This window comes from Pituophis catenifer, unplaced genomic scaffold, assembly GCF_029215685.1.
Source record: "Pituophis catenifer annectens isolate HBS135680 unplaced genomic scaffold, rPitCat1.0.hap2 SCAF_2, whole genome shotgun sequence".
NCBI lineage: Eukaryota > Metazoa > Chordata > Lepidosauria > Squamata > Colubridae > Pituophis > Pituophis catenifer.
This window is the reverse complement of record NW_027256882.1, coordinates 36,193,726-36,207,866: the sequence shown is the minus strand read 5'-3', so window position 1 is coordinate 36,207,866 and position 14,141 is coordinate 36,193,726. Positions and strand designations below refer to the sequence as shown.

General features: G+C 40.3%; 1 protein-coding gene across 1 annotated transcript; it reads left to right on the top strand.

Annotated features, from left to right (window-relative positions):
• The first annotated feature begins 867 nt into the window (after positions 1-867).
• On the top strand, positions 868-10,226 carry LOC139310120 (vomeronasal type-2 receptor 26-like). The gene is made up of 6 exons (XM_070934277.1): positions 868-872; positions 1,342-1,627; positions 2,535-3,362; positions 6,073-6,300; positions 8,754-8,880; positions 9,325-10,226. Exons 1-6 carry the CDS (start codon positions 868-870, stop codon positions 10,224-10,226), a joined length of 2,376 nt encoding a protein of 791 aa, XP_070790378.1.
• Positions 10,227-14,141: the final 3,915 nt, after the last annotated feature.

Here is a 14,141-nt window from a genome sequence, read left to right as displayed (position 1 = left end):
GCATCCCTGGCCTGCTCTCGAGTTGCCATAGGCAAGGGCAATGGGAAACCAACAAAACAGCACAGCAGCCAAAGACAGATGCACATTCCAGACTTATCTCTCTCAAGGCTGTATCCCAGGGTTATGGCAGTGGCTGGAGAGGAGTGATCTCTACAACCTGCGAAATTGCTCCATTGGTGAATGTGATTGATGACAAACTCTGGAAGGAGGGAGGAAACTGGGTCATGATTGGGGCGGAAATTATGTGGGGTCAGAGTTGGCTTCACTTGGGGATGTGCCAACATGAAGCTCCTAATAAATAACTGGATTTGTTTTGAAGCTTGGCTCAAGGCTCATTATTTAATTATGGCATCCGTTGGATCCCTGACATGAATAATGAGAAGTTGATTATCTTTTTAGCATTGCACTATATAGATAAAAAGCTACAGTAAATATGACATGCTTTCATGAAAATCCAAACTGAAGATATATTTCTTTCTTTATTGGAATTTGTCAAAAAAAATGAGAACAAGAATAATAGAATAAATATACAATGACAGAGACGATAGCAGTGGCAAAATTCAATTTTTTTTACTATCAGCCTGTGGGCGTGGCTTGGTGGGCGTGGTGTGGCTTGGTGGACATGGCTTGGTGGGTGTGGCAGGGGAATGATGCTGCAAAATCTACATTGGCACCCCAATCCAGGGGAAGGATACTGCAAAATCCCCATTCCCACCCTACTCTGGGGCCAGCCAGAGGTGGTAATTCTAGTTCTCTGAACTACTCAAAATTTCCACTACTAGTTCTCCAGAACCTGCTGAATTTTACCCCTGGACGATAGGCATATTAGTGCACCTCCGCATACTCCCTTTACTGACCCCTTAAAGCATGAAGTAAGGTCCACGGAAGTCAATTTGTGACTGAAACTGTGAAAATTTGTAGCTGAGACAACTTAATCAGGTAGGGCATTCCAGACTTTGACAACTCTATTAGAGAAATTTTTTAGCAGTGCTGTTACAGTGAGCTTTGGAGCAGAAATTGTCTGAGATAAGTACTCTTAGGTTCTTAACAAGGTGAGGGTCATCTGCTAGATCAATGCCACCTATCTTATACTTGACATTCTGATTACGTTTATCAATATGTAAGACAGAGCATTTGTTAATTGAAATTTGAAGTTGCCAAATAGATGACCATTCAGACACCATTCAGAAACGTAGCTGAGATCATTTTGCAAAACAACAGAATTATCTGTAGAATTGAATAATTTTATGTCATTGGCAAAAAGAACGCAATTGCTTTTAAGTTGATCACATAAATTGTTGATATAGAGCAAAAAAGATGATGAAATTTCTTATGTTTCAGTGACAATACCTTCTACCACATTCTGCCCTTCTTGTTGGCTGTTCGTGAAGTCAATCAGAATTCAAGGCTCTTACCCAACATCACCCTGGGCTACAACATCTATCAGAACTTTTTCAATGCAAGAATGACATATGAGGCCATGTTGGATGTGCTGTCTACAGGACAGGAGAACATCCCAAACTACAGATGTGGAAGACAAAAGAACCTGCTGGCGATTCTTGAAGAGATGGATTCTGAACTCTTTGATCATATTTCCAATGTCCTGAGCATCTATAAAATTCCACAGGTATAAAGCCAAATGAAATTAATTCCATGTTGTAAAATGTTCAGATTTGCCTAGAAGGCAGCACTTGTATATATTTCTCCACATAAATTGAAAGTCAGAGAGTGAATATTAGAAGAGCTGAAAGAATTTTTAATTCACAAAGTATGTTTGCGTGTATATACATATATATGGTTTTTTTTTTGTGTGTGTGTATATATATATATATATATACACACACACACACACACATACATGTATGTATGTACTACATATATATATACACACACATACACAGACACATACATGTATGTGTGTGTGTGTGTGTGTGTGTCTCTGTGTGTGTGTATGTGTGTCTATATACATACAGTGCTGGGCTGCTGCCGGTTCAGACCGGTTGTTATGAACCGGTAGTTCCGGCGATCAGTAGTCCCTGTCCCTGTCACCTGCCCCCATCCTATCCTGTCCTATACTTCCGTGTTTCTCAGCACAGCTGATTTACTGGGGCTACCCTAGAAGCTAAGCTGTAGATATTAAAATTGGTGTATTTTGAATGCTGTCCACATGCACAAAGCACACGATCACAGAAAAACACACACACACACACATATGTGGTTGGACTAGAAGACTTTCCAGCTCTATTCTGATTGTCTAATTGACTGAGTGGATGAGTGACCCACAGAGTTCTAATGTGACCAGAAGGGTGTGCTCTATGAGGACCACCAAGGAACATCACCCACAGATAATTCAGAGCTCCCTGGTTTCAAAGGGAGCATACAAGACAACAGGACAGAACATTAAGGGAACTAGCAAAATTCATGCAGTTATCATTTGAAGGGTCTCTCAGCAGTGTGGAAAGGCCCTTAGATTTACCAGCTGACTTTTATCATTAAAACTGGAAAAAGTACCAATATTTTCTTTTTCATCTTAGATCAACTATAGTTTCACTAATCAGATGGCTGAGAAAAATCATCCATTTCCTTTTTCATATCGGATGACCCCAAACCAAGAACCTCCTTACTCAGCAATCGTCAAGCTGCTCCTGCATTTCCAATGGACGTGGATCGGTCTCCTTTCTCGAGACAATGAAAAAGGAGAAAAATTCAAAAGACGCTTGGAAGTTCTCGCTCTAAAAAATGGGATTTGCATTGTCCTGTCAGGAACCGTCCCAGAAGGAAATATGCATGCAAGTGCTGGAGAAACTCTCATGCAAGAAAAAAGGAAAATGTTCTTTTCTCTTATCAACAGTCAAATACAAATTATAGTATGCCAACTGGATTTTCATGCCTCAGGAATGTTAGCAGCAATAATACAAAAAATTGATACATCCATTGTGGGAAGGGTGTGGATTGCAACAACTTTGACAGCTTTAAGTATAGATATATTTTACCTCTGGGTTGATCTCCAAAATAAATATGCTTTGTTTTCCTTCCTCATCCAGACAAAGAGAAGGACTCAGTATGATGACATTAAATCTTATGCATCCATGGTCACATTGTATGGAAAGGAAGCGTTCCAATGTTCTTATTCTAGTCCTGTGCTATCTAAGAAAGTTTGGAAAAAATGCAGAGAAAAAGAGAATTGGGAATTCCCACCCAATGATGTGATTGCAAGAATCCTGTCTCAGGATTCCTCCAGTACTTCCCAAATAATTCAAATTGTGGCCTGGGTCCTTAGTGCTGCCTCTTCCTCCCAACGGAGTAAGAGAAGAATGCAAGTTGGAGACCATCAACCAGCCCAGATTGTACAGCCATGGCAGGTAAGTCTCCTCCCTTGAGGTTCCACTGATTCTCCCCTTCCAATTCCTCAATATTAAATTAGATGTAGAAAGGGCAGTTGCCCATATTGTGGTATTTGAGAGTGAGTGTCAATCCTGAAGCTGACCTGAGCAAGGCCATTTTGATGCTTCAGTGTTGCCACATTGGAGCTGAGGGATAGAGGGGTGGGGGGAATAGAGATACTGGAGTTTTGTAGCCCAAACAAAATACTTTCTCCTGGGAACCAAGGACATTCCCACCAATGGCCAGAGGGAGGATGAGTGAAGTCACCAGGCAACTGGATGACACCTGGGTTGGACCATGTGACTGATTGTTTGGAAAGAGGAGGAAAACTTTTACTTTTAATTAGGTGAAAATTGTGGGAACATTTAGAGTCAGTTTTCACCAGCCTAGGCCTATATGATACAGTATGTCCAATAAAACTGATATTTGAGCAACCTGCTTGCCTCAGAGTCCTGTTTGCTATGGTTGTATTACTTGGAACCCTGATGGTGAGTTAGAGAGAAATGATAGAGAAAAATCTTCCAAAGTTAAACAACCTGTGCTAGTTTGGGATGCTTTTGTGACAGAAATAGCTCTATGGTGACAGCGTAATTTTCAAAACTGAACAAGCATCAGAACATTCAAGCAATCCTCAACCTTTTATTGTGATCACAAGTGATCTATTCTCTAAGCTAAGGAGTTCAGCTGGATTGTTTGTTCTGGATTAAGATTGAACTTTGCTGCCAAAAAGTTTCTAACATAGCAACAAGATATAAATCAAAGCATCTTCTGGGGTCAACAAAAGGTTCATCCACACATCTCCTGAACTAATCAATATGCTTCCATAGCTATTCTTTCAAAGAGATAACATCACTATAAAATTTTTTCACATTCCTAGCGCAATGTTAAATTCTGCTAACTTTATTTTGATCAGGACTGATGGCAAAATTGTATTCTCCCATTACAAGTTTTCCCATATTTGCAAATGGTTTTGCCTCAGTTGGTGAAGCAGCAAAACATAGAACATAAAACATAGAATAAGATTTTGAAAGGATCTCAGAGGTTTTTCTAGTAAAACCCACTATTATAGGAACCCCTGAAATATTAGAAAAGTGATATCATGTCTCCCCAGTCCTTCTTTTCCTTAGACTAGACCAGGGGTGGGTTCTAAATTTATTTACTACCGGTTCTGTAGGCGTGGCTTATTTTGTGGGTGTGGCTTGGAGGTCATGTGACTAGGTGGGTGTGGCTAGCTGGTCAGAGTCATTTCTGGAAGGTCCTCGCACTTCCGACCAGTCCTCACACTTACAACCTGACTCATTTGTTTGCTTTTAACACTGATCAGCTGTAGGACGGCCCTTTGAAGCCCCGCCACAAGAGTTTAAACAGTTTTTTTCCCTCTAGTCATCAGCTGGGACTCAGGAGGCAGCAATAGATTGGGGGTGGGACCAAATAAAAGGTAAGAATAATGTGTGGGTGGGGGGGGAGGGCGGGGGGGAGAACCGGTTCGGTGACATCATATCATTACCACTACCGGCTTGGCCGAACTGGACCGAACCGGGAGGAACCCACCACTGGACTAGACATACCAAATTCCCATAACTGTTCTTGGTATGTTTTAGCCTCCAACCCCCTAAACATTTTTTGCTCATCTCTACAGTCTTTCCAGAATTTCAATATCTTTTATATATTTTGTTGACCAGAACTAATGCAGCCTAGGAGTGCATTGGCATTTTTTCTACTGCCAGACATTGTTGGCTCATATTTAAGTGATTGTCCACTAGTATTCCAAGATCCTTCTCATGGGTACTGGTATTGAGCCAAGTTTCACATAGTCTGTATCTATACTGTTGGTTTTTCTTGCCTAAGTGTAAAACCTTACTTTAATCTATGTTGAATTTAATTCTGTTAGGTAGAGGACCATGTTCAATTTTTCAAGATCTTTTTGGATCTTGAGCTTCTCTTCTGGGGTGTTGGCTATTCCTGCCAGCTTAGTGTTATCTGCAAATTTGATGAGTTCCCCTTCAATTCCCTTGCCTACATCTTTTTTGAAGATGTTGAAGAGTACTGGGCCTAAAATGGAAGCTTGGGGTATCCCATTGCTTACTTCCCTCCTTGTGGATGAGGTTCTCTTGAGGACTATATGTTGAATATAATTTGTCAGACAGCTACAAAGACACCTGATGGTGGTGTTATCTATACTATATTTTCAAGAATGTGAGATAAATATTTGAAAAAGAACCATATTTTCCAGACTATTAGGTGCACCTGACTTTAAGACACACCTAAATTTAGAAGAGAAAAACAATACAAAAAAGTTTTTGGCCTCAGTATGCTCCATTTTTCGCCCCTTTTTTGGCCCTTTTGCAGCCATTTTGTGGCCCATGTTCAGGGCTTATTTCAGCCCATTTTGGGGTGAGGCTTCTGCAATATTAGGTCTATAAAATGCACAGACATTTTCACCCCATTTTGGGAGACAAAAAAATGTGTCGTATAGTCCGAAAAATACGGTATTTGAAAAAGAGCTGTAAATTTCTGGAGAATGACTGAAAGAAGCTTCCCATGAAATGCTGAACTGATCTGCTTCAGACTGCAGTGGTGATTTGAAGAGATGGAATTATTCAGAGTACCTCCAATCCAGAATAATAGCAAGAAAAAAAAGCATTGAATAAAGGCTCAAACTGTAATGTTTTTTCTATGTTTCTGCAGTTTCATAGGTTCCTGAGAAACGTCCAACATCACAATATTTCCAGAGATGGGATTTCTTTTGATGAAAATGGAGTTCCTGTTGGAGACTTTGATATCATGCAGTGGACATCAATTTTGAACAAATCAGATGCGGGGGTGAAAATTGGGAATGCAGAAAGACAAGCCTCCTCGGAAATCAAGATTTCTGTCAATCAAAGTGCCATCCAATGGCCAACTTTATTTAACAAAGTAGTTGAGGCTGCTTGGATTTTGCTCATCTATTTATCTCCATATGTAGAAATTTTTCTTCTCAGAAATAATTCTTATTGAGGCCTGTTGAGATAACTTCCAAATAAGAGAACTTAAAATCATTAATTTATTAGATATCATTTTACTTTAGAGGTTTTACAATAATCTATCACATGCTGAAACCTGCTGCATAGTATTGCGGGATTTGCAATCTACATTATTAAACTGGAATATATTGCCACAATTTATAGTACATCAAATTTTCTTGTTTTCAGTAAGAGAAAATCCAGAATGTCTATGGAGATTCTCAGTCATCCCAGTCATGGTTGTTTTTCAAAAGGCACCTGGACTTTGTTTTCCCTTTCACTTCTCATCAAAGAAGCTTCTGCAGTTCTGACTGAATAGTGGAGAATGGAAAGATTTGGAACCACTGAAAAGACTGTGTTGTAAACAGGATATAGATTCAGCAATTGCATGAATGTTCCACACCCATTTGATTTGATTTGATTTGATTCATTAGGTTTATATACCACCCTTCTCCCGAGGGACTCAGGGCGGTGTACAGCCATGATAAAAAGACAATAAACCATACAAAATTTAAAACCCATTTAAAACAAAATTAAACAAATCTTGGCTTTCTTAATTAAAAACCCCATAATTTAAAATACCCCATCTGAATTTTATTTAGTCAGCCAGGTCCGGCTGGTGAAATAACAAGGTCTTGAGGGCCTGGCGAAAAGCACGGAGATCGGGAATCATACATATCCCAGGGGGTAGCTCATTCCAGAGGGCGGGTGCCCCCATAGAGAAGGCTCTCCCCTTGGGGGTCACCAGCCTACATTGTTTTGCCAATGGCACCCTGAGGAGCCTCTCTCTGTGGGAGCGTGTTGGTCGGTGGGAGGCTATTGGTGGCAGAAGGTGGTCCCGTAGGTATCCGAGCCCTAAGCCATGGAGCGCTTTAAAGGTGGTGACCAACACTTTGAACCCCACCCGGAAGACCACCAGGAGCCAGTGCAGCTCGTGCAGGAGAGGTGTCACATGGGTGCATCAAGTCGCACCCATAATCACCCGCGCGGCCGCATTCTGGACCAGCTGGAACCTCCGGGTGCTCTTCAAGGGGAGCCCCATTTGCACTATTGACATGACCTTGAGGGCACAGATAAATTTTAAATGGCCTCAACAACTTTCAGAAAGATTGCTAGCCACCAAATGACTGTAAGGAATATAAATCCTTCCATACTTCACCATTCAGTCAAAATTGAAGAAGCTCCTGGAATGAGAAGCAAAACATCTTCAAAGGAAAACAAAGATCAGTTGTCTTTTGAAAAAGCACCTTTGGGAGAAAATCCAGAACATGAAGGGTTTAGCCCACTGAATTGCATAAGAGAAAGATATCACTAAGAATGCCTCTGGCTACCAGCATCCATCCGTATTTATCTGGCTAGCGTCATGTCAGTGTGTGAGAGAGTTGAGGGCTGTTTGGAAACTGAAACAGTATTTGCTGTGTGAGCAACAAGGAAGGAGCCTGGGCATGGCTTAGGTCAATTGTTGTAAAGCTGCATGCTGTGCTGATCACAGAAACTAAAACTGAAACTCCTCCCCTCTGCTTGTGTTTTCCTTGTTGCTGAAAACTCTGACAGTCCTTGCATGAACAGCCAGGTCAGCGTTAGCACATTATTGCAGCCTGATTCAGCATAAGGAACTGATTGTCAGGTGGATTGGTCTCACAGAATAATCCCAATCAGCTGTTCCAGGCTACAGGGATTGTGATAGACCATCGCCTCCTCTGTGCGTCACATTTTTGGCTACATTTGGTATATAAGATGCACTCAAATTTTCACTCTCTTTTGGGGGGGGGGGGTGCACCTTATACTCCGAAAAATATAGTAAATTATAGCATTCTTATACATGCCCTAAGGAGAAACAACTTTTGCAATGGAACTACTTTCCTTTGGAAAAAAGAATGAGGCAATGAGTCTCTTTTGGCATTACAATGGAGATTGATAGACAAAGAGAATGACCTTTCATTTGCCCCTTGCAAGTAGAATAATTAAAGTTCATGGCACTACTTCTTGGCTGATTTTGCTCAATGTGTTCCTGAGCTTCTGGAAGACACTTGATTTCAGTAAAATCTTCTAATTTTTTTTTTTAATTTTTAAATTTGATTTATATGCCGCCCTTCTCCGGAGACTCAGGGCGGCTTACAATGCATTAAGCAATAGCCTTCATTCTTTTGTATATTTTTATACAAAGTCAGCTTATTGCCCCCACAAACTGGGTCCTCATTTCACCTACCTTAGAAAGGATGGAAGGCTGAGTCAACCTTGAGCCTTGGAGAGATTCGAACCAGCAGAAATTGCAGGCAGCTGTGTTAATAACAGGGTGCATTAAACCACTGTACCATCAAGGCTAATTCATATATTGCCCTGACTAACCATCCTGTTTATGTTTAGATGGTGCCTTATTCAAGATGTACAGAAAGTTGCTCCCCAGGTTATGCCAAGCTTGTGAGAGAGGGAGCCCCAGTTTGCTGCTATGACTGTTCTCTGTGTATGGAAGGAACATTCTCTGAACAAGAAGGTACAGTAGGTGGCTCCAAAAATAACCCCAAAAAATTCAACATACAATCAATATTCTATCTTGTTTTGGGGGGGGGGTATTTGATCAAGAAGCAAGAAAAACATTACATTTCTTGAAGGCATCCACAAACTTCAAAGATTGGGCACTCTCGGCAAATTTGGATGATGATGTGAGTATTAAAAGAAATAATGAAAGGTTGCTGATTTCTATTCAGTTGTTACTTTCTTGCTTTGTTTTAGGAAATAAGATTTGAGAACTGATCATCACATTCATCTTCAGCCTTTAAAAAGACTGTTTGATTATTTTAAATAATGTTGTGTTGTATGGATATCCCTGGGGAGAAATATTATATTATTCCTTGAAAATGAAGTAATTGATTTCTGATGCGGTTTTCATGCTCCTACAGATGCCGAAACAGATTCATGCTAAGATGTTTTTTCTCAGATGCAGCCCATTGTGAAAAGTGTCCAGGTGACCAGTATTCCAATAAAAAACGAGATCAGTGTGTCCCCAAAAATATAAGCTTTTTATCCTATCAAGAATTGTTGGGACTCATCCTGGCTTTCTTTGCCATCGCTTTGTCCCTAACCACCGCCTTTATTCTGGGAATCTTCATGAAATACCGAGACACTCCCATAGTCAAAGCCAACAACTGTGAACTCACCTACATCCTCCTGGTTTCACTCCTGCTTTCTTTCTTGACTTGCCTTCTATTCATCGGTCGCCCCGTGAAAATCACCTGTCTCCTTCGACAAACCATTTTCAGTATTGTTTTCTCAGTTGCTGTGTCTTCCTTGCTGGCCAAGACTGTCATGGTGGTGGTGGCCTTTCTGGCCACAAAGCCAGGCAGCAGCATGAGGAAATGGCTGGGGAAGAGTCTGGCCAACTCTATTGTTTTATCCTGCTCTGGTATTCAAGTAGGCCTCTGTATGATGTGGCTGGGAGTCTTTCCCCCATTCCCAGATTCTGACTTTCATTCCCAACCAGAACACATCCTGCTGCAGTGCAATGAAGGCTCTGTCACCATGTTCTACTCTGCTCTTGGCTACATGGGTTTTTTGGCTGCCATCTGTTTCTTGGTGGCATTTCTGGCTCGAAATCTGCCAGGGGCCTTTAATGAAGCCAAACTGATCACCTTCAGCATGTTGGTTTTTTGTAGCGTTTGGATCTCCTTTGTTCCCACATATCTGAGCACCAAGGGGAAATACATGGTAGCTGTACAGATCTTCTCCATCTTGGCCTCTGGCCTGGGTTTACTGGGCTGCATCTTTATCCCCAAATGCTACATTATTATCCTGAGACCTGCCTTGAACACCAAAGAACATCTGATGATAAAAAATCATTAAGTTTCTTTGTGCTGGGTTTTATTTTTGTACATTTACATGCAGCATGAAATCACATACTTTGAAGTAATGTTTCATCTCTTGTTACTTATCTTTCTTCATTCCATGTGAAATTTTTATTGTAATAATTGAGTAATACAGTTGGTAAAACAACTCAAACTATTTGAAATAATCATATCCTTCAATTGTCCTAATCTGAATTCATATTATGACATTAATAAAGTTTCTGAAACCAGGCCAGATAAACTGTAACCAGAGATATTCTAATATGGTTTTAAATTAAATTAAAGACTATGGCTAATGATGATGTGTGTTTTTGTTACTATATATGTTGGTGTGCTGGTGTTATATTTTATTTTCTGGGGTGATGTTCTGACTTCGTTTTTAAAAAATAGTTAATTTCAAATATGTATATATTTGATTGATCTCTTGTGGCTCTATAATGCAAGATCATTCATAGATAAATGAGATAGATAGATAGATAGATAGATAAATAGATAGATAGGTAGGTAGGGAGAGAGAGAGAGAGAGAGAGAGAGAGAGAGAGAGAGAGAGAGAGATGGTTAGGGGAGATCAAGAAAGAGAAAAACAGAGAGACAGATAACATTCTATATATGAAGAATAGATAAAATATCAACATGAACATTGGAGCAACTTTAATTTTTTCCTCCATCCCTTTGAATAAATTAATGAGACAAATTATTATTTTTGACAATCTTCAATCAAAAGAAAAATATGTACAACTCTGAATGATTTTGGGAGGAAATCATGTAGACATGATGTGACAATGAAGATGTGCTTATGAGTATTAAAATTGGTTCCTGTTTTTTATCCATGACCAGATCCATATCCATTTCCCTTTCCATATACTGTACATACAGTGTTTGTGTGTCTATGTGTGTGTCGTGCCAACCTAGCCATTCAAAAGCATGTAAATGCAAGAAGATAAATAGGTACCACTTCAGTGGGAAAGTAACAATGTTCCATGCATCTTCAGTGCATAGTCATGCCAGCCACATGACCATGGAAGCATCTTCAAACATGGCTCAGGGCCAGGCTATCTTTGAGACCGCCTTCTACTGCATAGCTCCCATCGACTGGTAAGATCCCACAGAGTTGGTCTCCTCCGGGTCCCGTCAGCTAAACAATGTTGTTTGGCAGGCCTGTTGTGGAGGGCCTTCTCTGTAGCTGCCCCGGCTCTCTGGAACCAATAACCTCCTGAGGATCGCCCCCATCCTATTGGCCTTCTGGAAAGCGGTGAAGACCTGGCTTTTCCGGTAGGCCTGGGGCCATTGATCTCGCTGTGGCGATCTTGCGAGACCCGGCCATGGAATGGAATATATGGGTTTTGAATGTTCTTTTAAAAAATTTTTATGGGATATTGTTCACAGTGTTTTTTTTTCTTTGCTGTAAGCCACCCAGAGTCCCTAGGGAGTTGGGCGGCATAGAAATGCGACTAATAAATAATAATAATAAATAAAAAATAAATAAAGGCTCTTCATTTGTGAATCAAAGATGAGCACCGCCCCTTGGGTTGGTCATGACTAACAGGGGAAATCTTTACCTATACCCACTTAAACCTTTACCTATAAATATATAAATATGTTTTTGTGCATGTTATGTTTGTCTTTGGTTTTTTTGTCAGTCAGCCCTTCAGTGTATTACAGATTAGGAAAGCTACATCATATAAATCAGTACTTCTTTTATCTGACCTTGTCTTGGTAATGGTCTCTAAATGCCATTGCCTCTGCCTTCTACACTATCTATCTTTGGATATTGAGAAAACGTTGGAAAAGCAAAGCAATTGCAATGTATTTTTATTCACATATTGATCAGTTTCACTCATTATGTTAAATCAGGATTCTAGATTGTCCTAATTTTGATTTCTGTCATTGCAGTGTCGAATCTATCCTAGCCACTTCTAGGTTATCTGCAAAGATGAGAAACATTTCCTCCCTCCAATTGTTTACCAAATCAAAGTGTCCAGAATGCAACACTCAACAAGAATGAACTCAACAAGAATAAAATGTTATATGGTTTCCTGCCTCAGCAGGGGGTTGGATTAGAAGACCTTCAAGGTCCCTTCCAACTCTGTTATTCTATTCTATTCTATTCTATTCTATTCTATTCTGTTCTGTTCTGTTCTGTTCTGTTCTGTTCTGTTCTGTTCTATTCTATTCTATTCTATTCTATTCTATTCTACAAGCACGTTTTGTCATGTTTTTGGCACTCAGTGAGTAAAAGGTTCACCACCACTGTCGTATAGCAAAGGCCCTGGGCTCAGGTCCTCAAATTTTGTTTAGCCCTTCACCTTCAGCCATTGTGGCATTGTACTCATATAGCATCATCTCTTGGTTCCCTACTAGATACCTTATTTAAGAGACAGCAAATGTCATCACATCAAGAGGAGGAGGACGCACAGTGGTTAGAATGCAGTATTTCAGGCTATTTCTGCTGTCTTCTGGCTGTCTGCAATTTGGCAGTTTGATTCTCAGTGGTTTAAGTTTGATTCAGCCTTCCTTCCTTCTGAGGTCGGTAAAATGATGACCCAGATTTTTGGGGGCAATAAGCTGACTCTGTAAACTGCTTAGACAGGGCTGTAAAGCACTGTGAAGTGGTATATAAGTCTGCTATTGCGATTGCTATATACCACTTCATAGTATTTTACAGCCCTCTCTAAGCAGTTTACAGAGTCAGCCTATTGCCCCAAACAAACTGGGTCATCATTTTACTGACCTCGGAAGGATGGAAGGATGAGTCAACCTTGAGTTTGGTGAGATTCGATCTGACAAACTGCTGCAGCCGGTGATCAGCAGAAGTAGCCTGCAGTCCTGCACTTAACCACTGCATCACCTCGGCTCATCATCAACAACAATAGGTTGTTCAATATGTCATGATCTGGAGTCAACCATCCTGGAGTATCTAATCTTCATTGAAGAAGATAGCCTCATCCACACCAGGCAAAATAAGAAGGAATTATAATGGCCCACTGCCTACTTCAAGAGTGTTGAACTGTTTTTCCACATTTTAATCTTTATTAAATAGAATAAGTTTGGAGACTAAAAACAATCAAACTTCCCTGAATTGTTTCTTTCTCAACACTCAAATTAGGATTATTCTCCTGAGTCAAACAAAACTCTTTTCTCCAATGGCACACTTTTATGGCCAAGGCTCGTTCCCAATTCCCCTTCTAATTATTAAAATCATGGTTATTTATTCTCCTTTGAACAAGGTTTAGGGGATTTCCACCACCACAGTTAGTGGCCAATCAATATGACAACAAATGGGATAGACAGCATGTGATAATCTGATTTGTAAGAGCCTCCTGTGATGAGATTAGAGTTTGGGGTAAAGCTAGGCAAATACTCTAGCAGTCTGAAATTGCAGATAGCTCTTCCAAATCTGGGGGTAAACTGGACCTTCCTCACTGTAGTTGTGGTCTTTCTGTGATCTCTGAGATTTAACTCTGCTCCAAAGAAAGAACTCTAGGAAGGATCTCCTGCAGTATACTGTATGTCAAATGTTGCTGCTGATGCACATCCAGCTTTTTCTGCTTCAGTTTCTGTCTCAAATTCCCTGTGCCAGTACACTGATGAAATGTCCATTTAAGGTGATAATAGAAGAAAAGGAGTCGTTCCATTACTACAAGCCAGGAGATTACTGGATTACTGGAATAATGTCTGGACTCGTAGCTCTTTTGTACCCATTTTCGTTCTCCGAGCCTCCAACCCACCAATTGAAAAGGTAATTGTCAGCTCACCCAAGGATTCTAGTGATTGATTTTACCAGCTCCAATATCTTTCATATTTTTTCTCCTACCATTGATAGAATAAGTCTCATATATTATAATAATCAGATTCTTCCTTTCCTTTGATTGCAAGTGTTAATATATTCATTTCTGTACATTCTAATATTTTC